The sequence below is a fragment of the Manacus vitellinus genome, unplaced genomic scaffold (assembly GCF_001715985.3).
Source record: "Manacus vitellinus isolate BGI_N305 unplaced genomic scaffold, ASM171598v3 scaffold_37_pilon, whole genome shotgun sequence".
NCBI lineage: Eukaryota > Metazoa > Chordata > Aves > Passeriformes > Pipridae > Manacus > Manacus vitellinus.
This window is the reverse complement of record NW_021940517.1, coordinates 5577732-5597951: the sequence shown is the minus strand read 5'-3', so window position 1 is coordinate 5597951 and position 20220 is coordinate 5577732. Positions and strand designations below refer to the sequence as shown.

Below are 20220 nucleotides of genomic sequence, written 5' to 3'. Positions count from 1 at the left end.
TGCCCCCAGGGCCGCGCCCGTGTCCGGGGTGCCCCCGTCGGCTTCCGGGAGCCACCGGCCGGGCCGGGCCGGGCCTGCGGGCTCGCCACGAAGGCGGCGCGGACCCCGGGCCCGCTCCGCGCGGCACCGCTCGCGACCCCCGCGCGGCCCCGGGCCGCGGCCTAGGGCCGGTCTCCCTCACTGGAGCATCGCAGGCGGCGGGGAGCGGCGGAGGGAGGGGGGCCGGCGCGGCGGGGAGGGCGCTGTCAACTTTGCGCCCAGCGGCGCCAGGCGCTGCCGATGAGCGCGCGCGCTGCGCATCCCCTGCGGGCCGGTGCGGTGGCGCGCCGGTGCTGCCGGGGCCCGGCGGGCGCGGGGCCGCTCCATGGCCCGGCTGACACACGCCGGGGCGGGCGGGAGCGGGGCCGGGCCGCGCAGGCGCCCTCGGCCGCCAATGGGCGCGTTCCCCCAGCGCCGCTCCGCGCTCGGCGCTCGGCTGGCGCGGCTTGCGGACGGGGGCGGGTGGAGGATCCGGCGACCGGGAGGGCGCGGAGCGGCCGGAGGCCTGCGAGGGGAGGGAAGGCGTAGTGCCACCGGGGGCTGTGAGGGTGAAGTGGGCGCTGGGAGCGGGCGGGCGCGGGCTGGTATTGTTGTGCGGCGGCTGGGCCCGAGCGGCGCCACGTGTGTGGGTGCGTGGGTGGGTGCCGGGGTGCGGGGCCGCCTCTGCCCACCTTACCGCCTCTCCTGGGTCCGCGTTTCTTCTTCCAGTGGTGTGTCTGTCTGTCCGCCTGTCCCACGTGTCCCCGCCATGGCCGCGATCTATTCCGGGATTTACTTGAAGCTGAAAAGCGCCAAGACTTCTTGGGAAGACAAACTCAAGCTGGCTCGTTTCGCGTGGATTTCTCACCAGTGCTTCCTGCCTAATAAGGAGCAAGTGAGTACTTTTTAATGGTACACAGTGAAAGAAGAAAACCTCGATAGCGAATCAACTCATAAAACCCGGATCTAGCTTTTGACCATAGACAGTAGTGCAAATACAGCTCTGATTTGCGATTGTGGCAGCTCTTGATTTCTCTGTGGTTATATGAAATGTGTTTTATAACATCATCTTTCAAGTAGCCTCAGCAAAAAGACCTGTATTAGTGCAGGATGAAAGAGGCTTTCGCATAGAGAGGGTGGTCTGTGTGTTCTATCTCCCGGAAAGATGAGAAATCGATGTCTTCAGAACTGTCATTGCCACTGGTTATTACATCCAGTACAGGATACTCCAAAGTCAGATGCTTCTGATCATAGTTAAGAACAAGAAGTTCAGAGTGGGAGAACTGACTGTAGTTAGATGTGTGGTCTCTGGTGCTCTGAACCTGTGCGTGAGCAAAGAGCACACAGTGGATTCTTGGGGTTCACCTTGTAAGGTAATTTGGTGTTCTCTTCATGGAACCCACCCTGTCCCCTTAAGCCTCTGTTTACCGAAGGTCTGTGCCGTGTTTCCTCAAGTGAAGGATATCTTGTCCTGCTCCTCCAGCCCTGGTAGTATTGCGGGGTCTAGGGTTTGCACTGTCTGAGACCTGCGTTTTGGGTTCTTGTTATTTCAGTTACATAGAGTATTAAACCTAGCCACATACTATCCTTTTGTTTTTAAATCGGTAATTTAAATTAGTAGGTTTCAACCTTTTCCAGTTTGCACATATCTAAATTCCTAGGCCTGAATTTCTAGATGGTGAATTCAGACATATAAAGAGGAGGATGTGAACAGAATAGCAATTGTCAGGAAGTGAAAACCGTCTGATTCTCTAAGCTTTGATTGAAAAGACTACGCTTGCTAACTGCTATCACTTGTCAGAATTATACCCTGATGAAAGGACCTTAGGATGTTGACTCCTGAAGGTTATTTTGAAGTGGTGCAGGGGAGCACAGGATCAACATTAGGTTTAGAATGAAAGCTCTCAGGAACTGAAAGCTACAGGGGTAGACTTCTCTGCTCGTTCAGAGCCTGTTCTGCTTGGAAGTAGCACAGTTCTCAAGACACAAACGCTGTAGCTGTGAAAAAGTACTACTTTTGTTTTTGTATGGGGGTTATTAAACGTTACTTCCCTTCTGTTTACAGGTATTACTCGATTGGGTAAGCCATACATTGGTTTCAAATTACAACAAAAAACTGGAACTGAACGATGAAGTTGTTGAGAAACTCTGGACATACCTAGACAATGTTATCCATAGTAGAAGACTACAGGATCTCCTAAAGAGTGGGAAAACGATTGGTCTCAGTTTTTCAATTGCACAGGTAACTAAAACTGTGGATATTTGGTAATATACTCGGTAGCAGTGTGTATCTTCTACAGTACATGACTCTTCCTCACAGTTTCAGGTATTACTTGAAATATATAATAGTTAATCTGATGGCTTGCAGGACCTCTACTAAAAGTTCCTCTATTTCTGTCCTGCAATACAGTTTTATATTAGTGCAGCACTAAGGCTAAAAATGGTAGAGCGTCCTAATAATAATCTTCCTCTCTATCTTAACTTCTTCAGACTAGCAGAGTGAACTGCTTTAAGTATTTAAATAGATAAATAAAGGCTCACTTTCGTATGTTGCTCTCCTGTATTACTTACTGCTTGTAATACCATTTTGCTTGGGAGTTTAGGGAGAGACAGATTTTCTCTCACTGTAGGGCTCATCATGTGTTTGGCTTGAGTATTTGTGCACTGTGATGTGTTGTTCAGCAGACCCTGCAGCTTCTTATGATGACTCTGAATGGTGGTGGCACTGAATCATTATGCATCTTAATCATATAATTATTTTAGCCTCAGCTGAAAGTGAATGGAGGTGACTTCAGTTACAGTTTAGAACTGAACTAAACACTTCTTTTTTGGCTTTTTGGTTAAAGAAATAGCAGAAATAGTGAATGGCTGCAAAAGCAGTGAAAATAACTGAAAAAGGACCCTTTTAGTTGTGATCAGGTTGAAATGAAGCAAGAGAAGATTGTCTTTACCTGCAGAAATTGAATTGTGAAGTACAGAGAAATGGTTGGATGAATCTTTGCTTCAGAGATGTTATGCAGAAAGTGTGCCAAATTTAAACATGGTCTGGGTATGAAAACCTGGTTTCTGGTTGAAGATTAGATCAGAGGTACAGGACAGGGTTCCCTAAAGACCAAGGACAGAGGTGTTAGAGGGTCCAGTGGAAAGAATTTATTGATCTGTTCTAGTCCAGTGGGTTTTCAGCTGAGGAGATGAACCATTCACAGTAAGGTCTAAGGAGGCAGGTGAGTTTTTTAACTGAAATAGACACAGATTTGTAAATTGCTACTGAATTGGTTCACAGACAAGATTATCTGGAGGTGAGAAAAGGGAGAAAATAAAAAGGGGATCAAAGGAGAAAACAATAGGGAAATCAACACAAAGTTTGAAAAAAGGAAGAGAAATGCAAGTTTAAGTAAACATTATTTCTTTAGAACTCTTTATCCCTCAAAGGGAAAAGAGAACAGTCCTTTGCATTCCAGATATCAGGACAGGAAATTCTCTTTTTGAAATATAAAGATGATATTTAGTCATGGACATTCTTCCTGAATAAGCTACCTGGATCAGAGGGGGGACCTGTACTGTGTGTGGGTTTGTTGTTGTTTGTTTGAAGCATAATTTTTGGCAGCATTTAAGAAGGCCAGAAATTTATCCTTACTCCATTTCTGCAGGATCAACTATAAGAACCAGTATGGATAGTCTTATGCTGTTGCCAGTAGCAGACATACCAAGTGAGGGCTTCCTTCCTCATCTGGTGCTGCAAACAAATGCAGGGACAGCAGAGCTTGTGGTTTGGAACTTGTGATGTGAGAGGCACAGGAGCAGCTTGTGGCAAGTCCCTGGTGCTTCTTTGTTGCAGCCAGAGCTCATGGAAGATGTTGTTGGTTCATTATGATCTTTGTATGCAAAATTGACTGGTGTTTTGGTTTTGTTTTTGTCTCTTTTTTCCCAACTTCAGGTCATAAACGAAAGGTTATCGGAGGCTTGTTCTCAAAAAACACAGCAGAACATTGGCACAGTGCTGAACTGCTGCAGTGGCATCCTTTCTACTCCTTCACTGTGCATCATTTACACAGCAAAGTGTGAGCTTTTGGTTGATCTCCTCAGCAAGCTGTGCAAGCTGGCATGTCAGCAGCTGTCTTCTGACAATGCTGTGGGCTGTCAGTTGTTCAGTGTCCTCCAGCTTACCTTTGCTCAGTACCTCCTGATACAGAGGCAGCAAACCAACCCAAATCGTGTGTTTGGACAAGTGACAGGTCACTTGCTCCAGCCATGTCTGCTCCTGAGGCACTTGCTGACTGTGAGGGCTTGGACACAAGCAGATGATAACCATGTGCGTCAGCACCTGAGCAGGGAAATCCGAAACCAAATAGAAACTTTGCTGCAGGCTGGGTTGTTCCAGGCTGAGCTTTTCTCATCCTACAAAGAGGAGCTGCTGCCAGAACAGGAAGTCCAGGAGAAGAAGAAAGGAGCTTTTAAAAGTCTTTTGCTACCAGTCAACACAGTGCAGACCAATCTGAGCAGTGACTTTTGTGAACTTGCTCTCCATGGAGCGGTTGTGGCTGGTTCTGTGTCCCTGCTATATAAGCTCTTTCTGGACTCATACTGTAAGGCAGAAAACCACCTTGTGTGTTTCCACATGTTCAGCAGGCTTTTTGGCTGTCTCAGGCTCTCTGACCTACAACAGGGAGGGAGGGAAGATATGCTCTCACCTGTGGACTGGAGCACAGAGCTGCTTGCTTTGGAGCAGCTTCTGAGCTTGGTGCTCAGCAGTGATATCTATAATGTCGCCAGCGACCGTATCCGGCACAAGGAGGTGCAGTTTGGGTTTTATCGCAAGCTGGCGCAGATGTTGCTGACACACTCCCAAGCTTCCATCCCCGCTTGGTTCAGGTGTCTCAAACTCTTGATATCATTAAACCACCTTATAGTAGACCCAGACCTGGATGACTTAGTGTCGTCAGCTTGGATTGATGCTGAGGCCTCTGAGCCACGTACGAAGAAGCCCCAGGAGACTCTCATCAACACCATGTTTCAGACTTACTCCAAGCTGCGACAGTTCCCACGGCTCTTTGAGGAGGTGCTGACAGTCATTTGCCGCCCAGCTGTTGATGAACTGAGGCCACCCATCTTCTCTGCTGGCCTGACAGTAAAGCTTCGTGAGTGCCTCCTTGAACTTCCACCCAACCAGATTCTGGACATTTTGTGTCTCTTTGTGGAGAAATGCCAGACCCTTATCATTCCTGCAGTTGAAGGGTCAGCTGACATGGCCTTGAAGCTGATGGCAGTGTGCTCAGTGCTGCATGCTTTTCTGTTCAACATGAGGAGCCTAGATGATGTCACTCCTTTCCCTGTGGTGCTTCGCACTCAGAATCTGTTGGCAAAGATACAGAAGGGAATAATTCAGCCACTGATGAAGCTACTGCAGGTTCCTAGAAGAGAGGAAGAGAAGTCAGACCTTTGGCTAAGAAAGGCCAGTGACACTGCTCTCCTCCTTGTTTACACTTGGGTTGAGGTAGACACTCTGTTTGGTGTTAGCTGCAGTAAATATGTGTCTCCAACAGCTGAAATTGCTGGTGCTGTTACTGAACCTGCTGCAAGGCAGGGGCATTTTAGCATTTCAGCTTTCCTCCCTGGTTTGAGGGAACAGTCTTGGGAGAGAGTTATGGAAATTGCAAATAGTTTTGCCTCCCCTAGTAAATATTGCTTAGAACTTCTCACACTTCAGAAAATGAAGATGATCTTAATGCAGGCCAAAGCTGACCTACAGGCCTTGCAGCATGCTGCAGCTTTCATCCTGGAGTCTGGGAGATCCACCATGAGCAGAGGAGAATCTGAACCATGGGATGGAGATATCAGTGTGATAAGTGATCTTACTTACCCCACAGCACACTGGCACCTTGTCGTGTCCAACCTGACTATCCTGTTGCCGTATATTTCCTTAGAAGATGTAGAGTATGTTGCAAATGTGCTTCTAGAGACATTAATGCTGGCCAAAGCTCAGGAGGCTGCCATGGACCAGGAGCCTTCCATCAGCACTGAAAAGATATCTCTTGGCTTGATGCACAGCTCCTTTCTTCCAGAAATGAAGATCCTACACTGTACTTTTCTGACCAGACTTATTATTAAGTTTTCTACGGTGCTGCCCACTGCTACCAGGGATCCGGTAGGTCTGCCACTTCAGCAGCTGTTTGCAAGTAATATCCCTTGGCATGAAGAAATCCTGGCTCCTTGCAAAACTCTTGACCTGTTGGAAGTACCATCAGAAACCAAACTGCCGAAGGATGAGCTCAGCTTGTCTTGGAAAACTTTGGAGAAAGTTGCCCAATGTATAGTACAGTTAGCAAAGAGTGGCTGCCCTGTCACCCTGAAAGAAAGTCAGCTAGAAAGCTGCCTGGGTTTGCTAGACATTTTTTCTCTTCTGAAACTAGACAGTTTTCTTCCCTCTGACTGTACTCGGTGTTTTCTGGTGCTGCTGTCCCTGCTAGCCAATACCAGGGCCAGTGTCTCTTGCAGCAAATTGTTATTGCTGAAGTTTTTAAGTACTTGCCTCCACCTCCTGAGGTGCCTGCAAGCTGGCAGGAATGCCAACTCTGTTTTTAAGGTGTTACATGCCAGTGATGTTCTTGAGGCTGTCATGACCTCCCAGTTTACAGCGAGCAAATTCTTCTCTGATATTTTGACTGTTCCTCTTTGGGCACAGTATCTCCAGGAATTCCAAGCTTTTCTGGAAGACTTTCTTCAGATGGTAATTGAAAGACGACAAAGTGTGAGGCTCAACTTGGAAAAGTTCATATCTTTCCTGGTAAGCTGCAAACCAGACACCGGTGCAGCCAAAAGCAAAGACCGGAAAAACTGGAATCCTGCAGCTGAGCAGTTACTGCTCACGACGTTCACCACACTATGTCACGTTGTCACGCTCTACCTTCAGCAGCTACCAGAAAAGAAGCTACATTCTGCAGATGTGCTGTCTGCTCTGTTGGAGCCCGTAGTTCTGCAGATGGTCAGAACTGTTGAACATGGTCTTCAGAGTAGCACCCCAAACCAGCTTTTGCCTGTAGCATTCATACCATCTGTCACTACTCTCCTCAAAGCAGATCTGAGCCATCCGGTCAGGAGGGGCTGGCAGAAGGAGCCCAGTGAGTTTTTGGAGCAACCTCGTATTAAACTGTACCAAGAGTTTTACTCTCAGATACTGAGAGAGCTGCCCTGTGCAGGACATAATCTGCAGTTCCTTCAGCCTGCATTGCAGTTCCTAACGGTCTTCTGCTCAGTGCCAGAGCTGTATCCTGGAAAAGAAACTGCGGTCATGGTTGGTTTTGCCATAAAAAAACTTCTCTCTGGTATGAAAACTCTCTTTCTCCAGTTCCTTTGCTAATTTTGCAGTGCAGAGGCGAGTTAAAAGCCATTTAGCAAAGCATACAGCTTTTTGAAAAGTCCAGATTTGTTTACTCGTGCTAAAGCAACAGGCTGTCCTTTTATAAATGCATAACAGGAAGCTTTACAAGGAGACAATGTTGTGGTACATGGACCACAGCCACCATCTAATTTGATCATGATCTTCTGAAAGATGTAAACATCTTAATAAAGTTCAGGTCCTGAATTACTTATCCCTGTAGAGCATTTTGACAGTAACTGGAACATGATAACACTTCTGGATGTAGGGCTGAAGACGCAGTGTCCTGCTTGTGTAGTCGATGTAGTAGACACCACTGAAGCAGCTGATGTGCCCCAGGTCAGATCAGAAATGTCCTATCTGGGGATCAGAAATGTCCTATCTGGGGATCTTACAGTAAAATACTCATCTACTTTGGTAGGTGAGGTTATAGAATAGTGGAAGTTACCTAACTGTTACGGATGTTGAATGCCCATAATTCTGATAAAGTCTGTGGGAGATTGGCAGGTCTGTCCCTTTATCCTCATTAAATAAAGAGCCAGGGCTAGAAATTACATGAAAAACCTCTTCTGCCGGCTGTGGGAGCTAATGACTCCTTTATAGTGTCTCTTTCAGAAAGAGAGCTGAACATAGCACAGGTGTAACTGTTCTCTTTGACTTCTTCAAGCTGTCGGAATTTATCCGACTTGTTACTGACATGCTCTAGTGTCATGCTCCAAACATTTTTGATTGTGCATACCTATCATTAGAATTAAAGATTGAGCATGCAGCCTCAATATATATTTACTTATAAATTATATACACATACTGCTCTAGTGGTATACTATGTACATTGCAAAACATACACATAGAAAGAGTATAAAAAGCATGAGACAAAGATGAAATAAACACTATTTTTAATGCTTTATTAAAGATACTCTATTTATAATTCCCACATCCCAGTGAATTGTCTCATAGACACCCTGAGGGAGTGCACCCTACTGGGGAGGCTACTGTTGAAGTGAACTACAGTTGTGATCTCAGTGTTTATATTGGCATTAAGTAGTTAAGAACAGAGGACAGCTTTCCATGGAATGGAGATGAGGATGTGTTGACTCTTGTAATTTTTCTGCTGATTTTTCTCTGTCTCATTCTGTGCCTCATATTATTAGTGTGAGATTGGTAAAGTTCTTTAGCTTGGAGACATAATGAATCACTGCAAAAAGCTGTAATAATTTCCATTGAATAAGTAGAGTATTCAATAAAATGAAATATTAATTCCTGTTGAAGAAGATTTTTGGCATTGCCACAGATCCTGTGGATACTTGCAGAACTAAAGAACAAACCGTCAAAATCAGTTGAATTATGAGCTAGTCTAAGACTGTCTATGTAGTAGTAATTGAGTAAGTGGGGAGTGTGAGTTAGGCTCAGCAGAGACCTAACTTTGTCAGCTTAATGTTTTTGTGATTTGTGATGGATTTCTGGCCACCATCTAGTAAAGCCCTGCAGCTTGTTTAGCCTGCTCCCTTGGCTTGTGCACCTGCGTTAGTGTGGTATTTCTGTACTGCTGAAGGCTTTTTTATTGGAATGATGGCTGCTCTGTGAACCCGAGGGTAGGAAATAATTGAGGTCAGCAAATCGTTGCACTAGTGGGGAAAGAGGTAAAGTGGGGAGCCCTCTGTGAATCTGAGTGTTAAAAAGGTACCCATAGAGCTGTTTTATTTTCAATTTGCCCTATTCTTACCTGTGGAAGTCTATGTGTTGGGAATTGATTTCTTTTGTCTCTTGAATATGCAGATCCTGCAATCACAACCCAGGTGATCCAAAGCATGGAGATGGAGTTGACAGAGGTGCTTGTCCAGCTGCTGGGAAACTGCTCTGTTGAGGAGTTTTATGCCATAATGAGGCTGGTGCTACAGGGACTGGAACTGAGGAATGTTTGGCAACAGAAGGCTAAAGTAAGGCACGAGCTTACTATATTGTCAGCTTCCTTCTTCAGTGTGCTGTACCTTGAAAAAAACCTGTTGGCTGAATGACATTTGATAAATATTTTTTCCTCTTCCTGCTTTATGTTCAGTAATCAGGACATATTAATTTGTATGGATAAGAGCTTGGTGACTGCTGAAATACGTTATGGATATAAATTGAGGGAGGTGGAAAGATCATGGAAACCTACCTGAAAAATTTTCTGTCCAGTTTAAGGACTCTGCAGTCTTAATTCCATGTACTGTCAACAGAAATCACACAGCTGTGATGTTACAGGCCATGCTGAAAGCTCTTTTCTACTTTCTGCTCCAAGCTCTTGCACAACAGATACTAGCAGTCAGTGGATCTTCCTAACAAGATTAAAGGCACTTTTAGAAATGCTGGCATTTTTCAGTAAAAACAAAACTACCCCTATGCTTTTGTTAGTTGTCTCTAAAGACTACTCAGTAACAATCAGATACCACTCAGTAGCTTTATAAGCTCTGTGCCTTTCTTCAGAGCAGCTTAAGCAGCAGTGGTGACTTGTGAAACACTTTTGGCAAAAACACCAGCTGTATGCTCTGTAGAAAGCTCAGTGACTTGAGAATGAAACCTGGATTATACCTGGGGGGGTTGTCTGGCTCTGTCTTATTTGTCAGAAAGAGACACAAATATACTGCTTCAATTCTTGATATATCTTTTTCAAAGTGTATCTAGAATTTCTGTACTGTGCATATAATTCCTGCCACCTGAGTATAGCTTGCAATATGCTTCTTTTATCAGTCTGTATAAACAACTAGCAAGTAAAAAAAGCCCTGCTACCAAATGCAATGTTCTTAGTCTATAGTAGACTGGTATCCCTGTATTCCCTCTGCCTCCCTCTGTTATCTAGTGGCAGTTGTATGAGAAGGCTTTCATTTTTTAAAAATCACGCAAGCCTTTTTATACAGCAAGTTAATTCTGAAATAAATGTGCCATGGAGTACATTTGGGCCAGTGCTGCTCAGCATATTGAATTTTGTTGAACTGCTGCTTACTTCACAATTTCCAAAGAGATGTACTGGTGGGAGGACTTTCATGTGTCAAGGCTCTGGTAATGCTCAAAAGTGCCACTGGCCTTGAAAGGGCTCTTCTGTGCTTGAAAGGAGCCAGTGCACCTAGTACCAGTGACTGATCCTCTGCTTTCTGCAGGAAGTATTGTCAGCTGTTACCCTAACTAAATTGTTGCTTAACTGCCCATTAAGTGGAGACAAAGTGAAAGCTTTCTGGTTTACCAGCCCACAGATAATCACAGCTTTAGCGGTAAGTATCTCTTCATTGTAACTTAATTACCTATTCCTTTGTTAGAGTCTGTAGCGGTTATATGTACCGTGCACAGAGGCACACAAGAGCAAAAACATTGTGGATACTGAACAAATCCATGTCTCTGCCTCCCTCAAGTAAATCTCCTGTAAGTGCAGTGTGTAGGTCATTAACTTCTTATACACAGTAATTCTATGGAACTGCACCATATAATATGGAGCTTGGGAGAAACTTGTTAGACTGCAGAGTAGACAGTCTGAGTGTCTTGAACTTCTTCCTGTCCAAAGGAGAAGGTAACTGTCAGCCATGTGTTGCAGCAGAAGCCAACAGCAGCAAAACAAAATAAAGAAGTGCTCATACAAAAAAAAAAAATTCACTGAATTATGAAAGGAAAACTTGATGGAAAGTAATCAAACCCAAGTTTCCTGTCTTTCATTTGTACAGCATATAAACCTAGGGATGCAGGTTTTTCTCCTCTTGTGGTGATGATGTTTCTAGACCAGAATTTATCAGAGGTTGGCTCTGCAATGCATGGGAATCATGAGCATGCAGTGTCTGCCCTTTTTTTGATAGGTCTGCATGCTTGTAAAGGACTGAACTGTGTCAGTGCATTTGTTTAAGGAGGTGCAAAGAGGTGCTAGTTGGTCAAGGGACTGGAGAATAGTTGCAATTCCAGTTACACTGCAGTGTTGGTTTGAAGTGCATCACAGGCATCCTTGCCCAGGGTGCAGTTGGACGAAAATGGCTCAGGTACAGGAGTCTGCCTGCCAGTCCAGCTTGCACCAGTCTAGTTCCTTTGGCTCCAGTCAGAGCATTACGGTTCTCTGGTGTTCGAACACTGATATAGGTGGCTAATGTTCTCCTCCTTACCTGTTTCTTCTTCTTGTAGATGCAAACCAAAGAGGCCTGTCAGGACCCATCACTGATTTCCATCATAGTTGTACCTATTCTAGAGACTGTAGCAGCTCTGCTAAGGCAAGGAGAAGGGGTTCTTGTGAATCCACATCATGTGTCATTGGCATTCAACATTCTCTTAACAATCCCTCTGGATCATCTGAAGTTAGAAGACTATAGTGGTGTCTTCCTGGGAGTCCATGAAGTGCTCTTCTCTATTGTGCAGTGTCATCCAAAGGTATGTCTGTGAGGGGATGGGAGGAGAGGAAAAAGGTATGGTATCAGTTTGGCCTGGCTTTCTTGCCAAGTCCAAGCTGTCCCCTCCCACCTCCCACTCTTTCAAGTGCGGAAAAAAAAACGAACCACAGAAAAACTGAAAGAAGCCCTAACGAAACAGGATTATATCAAAAATATATATTTACATATATTTACAATTATATATACAATTTGAATATATTGTACACACAATAGGGAGCTCCCGAGGGGAAAAAAGGGAAAAGGGAGGGGAAAAACAGGGATAAAAAAACCCCAAAACAAATATCCTCCAAATATACACCGTTAATAGAGAGCTAGTGAATAAATAAAAAAACACGAATTAAATACTTCCCTGAACGAGACAGCAGAACCGTGCGAAGCACCAACCAACTCCTCCACGCCTCCCAGAGGGACTGGAGATAATGGCAGGTCTGAGCAGGCAGGCCTTGGCCCATACAAGCAAAGACCGTCTGCAGAGAGACCTGTCATCTTCAGCCACCAGAAGAGAGAAAAGCGCAAGCTCTCTTATCTCCACCTTGTTTCTATGTTGTGTTATGCTAAAGGACGATATGGAATACTTCCTTAGATTTCTGACTCCCGTTGCTAAGGAAGGCCTAAAAAATCCAAAAGCCAACCTACTACAGGTATAAAGAACAAACGTAACAGTAATAAGAATTTTTTTAATAGTTGTTTTGAAATATTTTGTCCTGATAGTATAAAAGTACATTGTACTGCTTCTTATTTAAAAGGCTGGGAATCTCAAAATCACACAATTTCAGTCACTCTTCTGCTTTGCATATGCCTGTGTTGTTCTTTGGCAGTGCATTTCTCATCAGCATCTAACAAGGTATTAGAATAAAACTTCCTTTTTCTATGATTGGTTTCTAGAAGCACAGATGGCTCAGGCTCTGGGACCTCATTCTCACTGGAGGTTAAGATTCTGCAGTGCTCTGAAAACAGGGCTTAGACACTGTTGAAGGTGATGACCTTCAAACGTTGTACCATCCTGGTATTCTTGTCAGCCTTCTGTCATGGGAAAGGGAAAATGTGTCAGGAGCTACACGGGGATGGAGATACTCCTACATGGAATATGTAGGCAGAGATGAAAAAAAAAGGAAAGGGGCCTCGTGCATTTGTATTAAGACTGAGAGTGGGGAAAGTTAAAGATGGGGAAATGGCACATTCTAAAAGCAAGGCAGTATGCATTGCTAAAATGCCCTTACAAAAACCCCGTGGTAGAAAGCTGCCTATCCAGGCTGTTTTCACACATTGATCTGTGGTGTTACTGGAACCCATGTTCTGTCAATCTGTCTGGCTATGCAGGTTCTCTGCCAGCAAGGACAAATACCCTAGACATTAGACTGTTAAATCAAATGCTGCTTTGGAGAGATGAAGTAACTCTAATATGATGTTGCTATTTATATTTGATTATGGCTAGGAATGCCGTCCTACTCCTGGATTCTCATGTGCTAAACACTCTATGGATGCAGAATGAAAAGATACTGTCTACCTCTACTCTCTCACTCCCTTTAATATGTAATCTGATGGTTTTATTACATGTCTTTTGCAGGTGCTGTTGAAAGCAGCACCATCTTTTCTGAACAGTTTCCATCGTCTGGTTGTTTCTGTCATGCATGAAGGACGTCAGAAAGGAGACAGAGGTACTGTATTTTTTCCACCTTTATGATACATATATACACTGTAATTTTATGTGTTCTGGACTGGGAGGTGCCAAACAGGGCACATCAGAATCAAAGTCCTCAAAGCCTAGCTGTGGCATTGAAACTATTAGCCCTGTCCGTCCTTTTTTTTTAAATTGAAGATGAACTTTGTGGTGTCATGGGCTTATGAAGAAAACTGGGGCTCCTACGGAACTGCATGCCAGCAGTACTGCTTTTGGTGAATAAGTTATTCTTCACTGACTGGCTGGCAAGTAGACAGGAACCAGTAAGGCTGCTGTGCCCAGTTTCTGCTCTTCCAATCAACCCCTGTGCCTGAAAGCATGGTGACTGTGAACTCTGGTGATGCATGCTATTATTTGTGAGTTATAATCCCAAATCGATCCTACTAAGTGGAGTTTCTTAAGACTGCAACTATGTTTACTACAGACCTGAATTGTCACCATTCTGTGCTAAGTATGAAGCCAGAACATTATACATATCTGAAGCATCAGTTGGGGTTAGATGATATATCTGTACGGTTAAGGACTTGGAATTAATGTAGTTAAATATCCCAAAAGGAAGGAAAAAAAAAGATATTAAAGTAGCCAAGTCAAAGATGTTCACAGTGATTTAGGTAATCATTCTGTGCTTTATACTGGTCAGGACACAAATACCCTGCCATTAATAGTGGTGAGTTGCTGAGACAAGTTGACTTCATGGCCTGAAACTGATTGTATCCTGGCTTTCCACTGGTGTCCCACAGCCTATGCCATGTTCAGGTTTATCCCAGCTGATATGTTGCCCACAGCTGTGGGCAAATGTAAGTGTATGTATTTGTCATGGAAGAATATAGTAGCAAAGGCTCAGTGATAAAGGAAAAGGTATGTTAAACTGGTGCCAAACTTTGAGAATTTGCTTGCTTCTGCGATATGTTTGCATAAGGCAAGGATCACAGGAAATTTACAGATATGCAGCATTGTCAAGTTGAAAAACGTGCTGTTTACCTTTGCAGGATTTTTCTGTTTTTGTAAGAGATAACATGAAAGTAATTTCTGGATTTCCCTTCTCCCTTATTTGTGTTGGCTCTCTTCATTCACTGCCTACTGAGTAAATTCTCAGCTGATCTCACCAGTCTCACTTTAAATATCTTCAGTGATGTGGCTTCTGCTGCTATATGCCACGTAATAGATCTCATCAGAAAGCTTTCCTAATATGCTCTTTCTGAGAGATGTCTTCTGATTTTCTGTAGGTAGAGAATATAATTTTCCTGTCTCCTTTTCTCTCCTCCACAGTGCTAGTTGGGACTGAATCATGGATGGGACCATAACTACTGCTTTTAGCACTTTAACATCTATAACAAATAGTTTTTGCCTTGCAGTGCACATAGACTTAAAATTAGTGTGCTCTTACAAAATAGCCATTTTGAGAGATGTGTACTGTGTGTTGTGGGACGCCTTGTATCTGTGGCTTCATGAGAAAAGAAGATAAAATGGCAAGCTGTCCTTGGCCTCATGTAGTTCAAGAATCATGGAAGAGTGGGTGATTCTTCAAGGGTTTTTTTCTAGTGTTTTTAAGCCTCAAATGCCAGGCTGCATCTCACTTTCTGTTTTAGGCAACACAGATGAGTTTGAAGTTATACTGCAATGTGCACACTTGGTGGAACGGATGTATACTCATATTGCCGCAGAAATGGAGGACTTTACTGTGTTTTCTGCTTTCATGGTGGCTCAGTATGTGACTGAACTGCAGAAGGTATGTTCTCATCCATCTTGAAAGTGCCACAGTGTTGTGCTGGCTTTGGCATTCCTATTCCAAAGGCAACTGTGTTAAATTTTGTAAAATTTGTGAAGTTACAAAAGTTGCTTTGGTTCATGGAGATATAGGTTTGATCCAGACTGTTATTTTGAGCACGAGTTCCTGAGAATCTTTCTTACCAAACTCCTGAAAACTTTCTAAAGGTGTGGACTGTGGGGTTTTTTTAAGGTTAAACAATGCAATGCCCAGTTACAGAACTGCTTTGGATGTTGCTCTTTCTTCACAGAATCATAGAATGGCTTGGGTTGAAAGGCTGAAAGATGACCTTTAAAGGTCATCTAGTCTAAACCTCCTACAACGAGCAGGGACATCTTCAACTAGATCAGGTTGCTCAGAGCCCCATCTGATTTGGCCTTGAATGTTTCCAGGGATGAGGTATCCACTACCTCTCTGGGCCGCCTGTTCCAGAATTTAACCATGGCTTCTTTATACATCTGGTAGTTAAATTTATTTCCCGGTTAGTCTTATTTGTGCAGGATTGATAGCAGTTAGGGGCCCATCTGGTAAAGTAATGGTGGAAAATTCTCGTGGAAAATATCTTTTATTCTGATCTAAATGATTAAGTGAGTGGAAAAAATGTTACCAAGCCAAGAATTGTTAGCTTTTCAGTAATTCTCCTTCTATACCAAAGCTATCACTGCAATTCTTACTGAAAGCAACTACTACTGCTACTATGGATGCCAGAGCCAGGTCAGTAGTTTCTCACATTCAGACCTAAGTTCAGCTTGCAATTTTCTTCAGCCTGATGGATTTAGATTTCACCAGGGTTTGAATGCTGCTTGTGGTGCAAGTACCTGCAAATTGATTATTTGTGGCTTCAGCCTGGGCATGGGCTGAAATACAGAAAGGAATATTAGTCTTTGTTTTTACGCCCTCTTGCAAAAAATATATTCCAACTGGTGCTATGTTTCTGAAGGATTATGGTGTAACCAGTGTAACTAACCATAAAGGTTATTACAGAAGTTAAACTTGTTTGCCTTTTTTATTGCTTATCTTTTTTCCAAGGTTTGGGAGCAAAACAATTGGAGATGTCAGTTTTTAGCTATGTTATGTAGTGTTCCTGATAAGTTGGTTACTGTTTACATAGTGAACATGGTAGTTTAGCAAAGGGGGAGATTGCTGTTGAGACTACTACTGCTCTCCTTAACCATCTCTGAACTATGTAATCTGTTCATCATTGAGTGTACGTCAAATGACCTTTTTAAGTTGAAAGGACACTTGCCTCAGTATTAACAGGAGTACAAAGTCTCATGAGAGTTCTAGGAAAGTTCTGTGCAATACTTTCATTGGGAAATGGAAAGTGATGGATGATAGGTGAAACCACAGATCAGTAATGTATGCAGTGGAACCTTTGGGCGTGTAAAGGGGAATTAGTGTAGTGAGCCATTAGATGCTGTGACAAAGGAGTGTTTTCTGTCTGACAGAGCAGATAGATCACAAGTAGGTGATGATTTATTGATGATATATATTATTTGCTCGTTAGACTGGTGAGAATTGATGAATATCAGAGGAAGGGGAAGCCTCAGCCTGTCTTAAGTGGGGCATGTACACATCTTTCATGTTGCTCTGCAGAGGGAGAGAAAAACTCATTCAACTATTCATGTCTTCTGAGACTGGATCTGTGGCTTTCTGCCTGTGATCTGAAGATCCTGGGGGGTCCATCAAAGATAACTGAGAAAACATGTTTGTAGATTTAAGTCTCTATATGGGCATCTTCACACTTACTGGAACCCTTTTAAGGGTCTGCAAACTAGAACTGATGAAAGCTACTGGCCTAAATAGTCACTTACTCCTAAAGTGGTTGTGTAACGGCTCCCTCAGTGCTTCCTCTTTATATCATGAATTATTTTGTATTAATCTAGAAAGATTCCTTGCTGGAGTGGGTGGCATCTCTTTCATACTGTTGACAGTGCTTTTCGCTTGTTGCCTATGAGCTGTTGCTTAATTCAGCAATAGTGAAATACCTCTTCACACATTTAATGTCTCACATCAAGAGCTCTGTAATGCTTGACAAATTGGTTGTGCTAACTATATAGACCATAAACCTCTTACAAGTATAATTAACTGCCAGCCAGTAGTGGCAGCTGTTTAAATCTTTAGCTCTGCTTCCCATGGTGTTATTGGTGTTTATAGGAAACTGCAAAGTGAGAATGGCCCAAATAAGGCATGGATCCAGATGAATTTGTGATCTGAGGGATGCAGTTCCATTAACTGCAGCTCTGAGGTAGCTCTGTATCCCAAGGGGACCATCTGGTCCATATTGTCAATAGCTGTGGGTTTTCATGTCCTTTTTCACTGCAGTCGTTTCTCTGCCCGGGAGGGGAGAGCCCAGCCTAGTGCATTCACTGGGAGCTGTGATGCTCAACTGTTCTCTTACTTTAAGCATGGTGTAGGGAGAAATAACATCTGTTATAAACCAACCAATTGATCAACTGATAGAGAGGCAAAAAAAATTACAACTTTTTAGATTGCAAACTCTTCAGGGTCACAGATCCAAAGAAAGGCTTATATGCCTTAATGCCTGCTATATGTTTTTCCTAGCTATGTTAGTGGGCCTAATAAAATATATTAGCTGTTCCACATTTAGGGCAGAAAGAGAGCAGGAGCCTGTCACAGTGATTAGGAGTGCACTTCATTAGCAGAAAGTTTATTAGTTGCCTAAGGAAGAAAGAACCCTGAATTTTAATGACAGCTTTTTATGTAATTTTCATTAGGCATGGAGTGAAGAGGCTTACATCTGGAGGCATAAAGCTAATTTTGGGATTCAGCAAAGATAAGACATGGTTCTGCAGCAAAAATAACGTGATTATGCCAGAGGCCAGCACTGTCTCAGGCAGTGAAGTATTTAGGAAGTGATTTGTGAGCACAGGACAAATTTCAATTAGCCTGGAGCACCAGAGGACTCCAGAGTCAGCGCTGATGTTCCTGGTTTTAGTGGCAGTTCTGCTGGTTGTGGGGTTGAGCAGGGGTAATGTCAGGGGCAGGGCACGGAATCTTGAGTCATTTTTTGTATTCCTTCAACTTTCTGCATGACTTCAGACAAGATGCCTGATTCCCAGTGTTAAAACAGATTAAGGAAATGTACATCTCCTGAGCTTTTTGAAAGCTTCTTTTATAAAGACTTGTGCATTGAAGTCTTCAGAAAAAAATTTTTAGATAAGTACCAAATTATTAAGTGATAAGTTAAAATTGTTTGACTACCCAATGTAAATGATAGGGCAGCCTAAAGGAAGTGCTCATTTGAAGCTGAGACTTAGAAGCATACAGCCTGTATGAGACATACAGGCTCTACTGAAATGTGTAATCAGGGCAAGTATTGTAGGGTTTTTTAATTTTGATTCCAGGATGTGTCTTTGCCTCTGGCAGTGTATATAGTAGTACTCTCGTAGATTTTATTGCAAGGGCTGTGCTTGTTCTGCCAAACATGTTTGCAAAAATCAGGACAATACTGCACAAGTCAAAATCTTGGATTTTATCTAAGGTGGTGTTCCATATGGTCTGATGCACTGAATAAATTGTTTTCAGCATTTAGTATATACTGACTGTGGAAATGGTGTTTTCGTGCCTTTTTTGTCTTCAATTTTAATGCAATTTGTTCTTCTTATAGGTGACTTTGCACCCAACTGTGAAGACACATCTCACAGAAGGAATATATCACATCCTTGACCTTTGCATTGAACGGGACATCAAATTCTTAAATGCATCATTACCAGCAGGCGTAAGGGAGGTCTTTAAGGATCTGTATAATGATTACAACCACTACCACAAAGCAAAAAAGCAGGGGGAGGAAAAGTACACTGCATGATGAATCCTGTCTGGTGCTTCGTGACCAGCCATGAATTGACCTTGCAGCGCTCAGAACATCTTCAGCCGTTGTTTGGTTTGGGATGACTAGTAAGACCAAATCTGAAGAGGGTCATAAACGTTGCCTTTATCTCTATACAGCCAGGCTTCATAATGAGGAAGAGGGTACGGGGAGGGAGGATGTGCTGTTTGGTCTGGTCCTGCTGTGTGCCACAAGTGGCAGAACTACTGTGCCTGTGCTGGCCCCCTGATGAACTCTCTGGGAGCGCTGGGGAGCTCACTGCTCTTTGGCAGCAGATGGCAGGCTTCAGCCTTTGCCACATCACGGTGGAAGCAATAGTCTGGTGTAAAAGCCAGCGAGGGATATAACCCTGCTTTCACTTACATGGTAAGCAGAATTAAAGCAGTTAAAGTGCTTTTTTTTGTAACCTGTTATTTTACATTTTGTTACTGAAGAAATCTGTGAGTGTTACACAGCTGTGCAGTAGGTTACTGTGCAAAACTGTGGAAATAACAGTAAAAAATATGAAAGTTTGTATCTCTTTGTGTCATTGATTTTACTTTCGAGCCCAGCCCTGGGCAACCTGATCTGACCTATTGAATTTCCTTCCCAAATGTATTATCCTGTGATCTCATGATAATCAAAAAGACTGACTGCTTAGAGGTCTGGTTGATTTACTGTTATTAAGCAATTACACTTAGTCATCTGAGCTGTGGTCCCTGTGAATGTACATTTTTAGTTTGTGACAAATGCTAATTACTGCTGTTACTATCTGAGACCTTTTTGGTCTAAGCTGAGCCTTGTTGCTTTGCATTCACTCTAGGTTAAGAGCAAGCCCTAGACTTATTGCAGCTCAGCTGACAATAATTTAATAAGCTGTAGTAAACTAATCACATTTGAGCCTTTAAGAAGCTTTATCAAATAACTCCCTTTCATTAGCTAAACTACAGAAATTTATTTGCTTGAAAATGATAGAGACTGAAGATCTAAATTTCTGTGTAAGTGGTAAAACAGTCTTCACAGATACATGGAGTTAGTAGAAAGAGCTCAGTACTCTCACATGACTATCTGCTTTAATCCATAGGTAGGGGGTGGGCAGGGGAAGACTGGAATGTGGCTTACCACTTTTACTGGGTCCATCTGCCTCATGGC

General features: G+C 43.4%; 1 protein-coding gene across 2 annotated transcripts; it reads left to right on the top strand.

Moving 5' to 3' along the window:
* Positions 1–707: 707 nt before the first annotated feature.
* On the top strand, positions 708–19605 carry URB2 (URB2 ribosome biogenesis homolog). 2 transcript variants are annotated; one of them, XM_008923570.2, is made up of 9 exons: positions 708–913; positions 2084–2260; positions 3956–7340; positions 9170–9330; positions 10528–10638; positions 11528–11770; positions 13358–13448; positions 15061–15200; positions 18871–19605. In XM_008923570.2, the coding sequence occupies exons 1-9, from the start codon at positions 788–790 to the stop codon at positions 19066–19068; spliced, it is 4632 nt and encodes a 1543-aa protein (XP_008921818.2). In that variant the 5' UTR covers positions 708–787; the 3' UTR covers positions 19069–19605. The 2 variants fall into 2 exon arrangements, with proteins under 2 accessions (XP_008921818.2, XP_017932925.1); XM_018077436.1 differs by lacking the exon at positions 10528–10638.
* Positions 19606–20220: the final 615 nt, after the last annotated feature.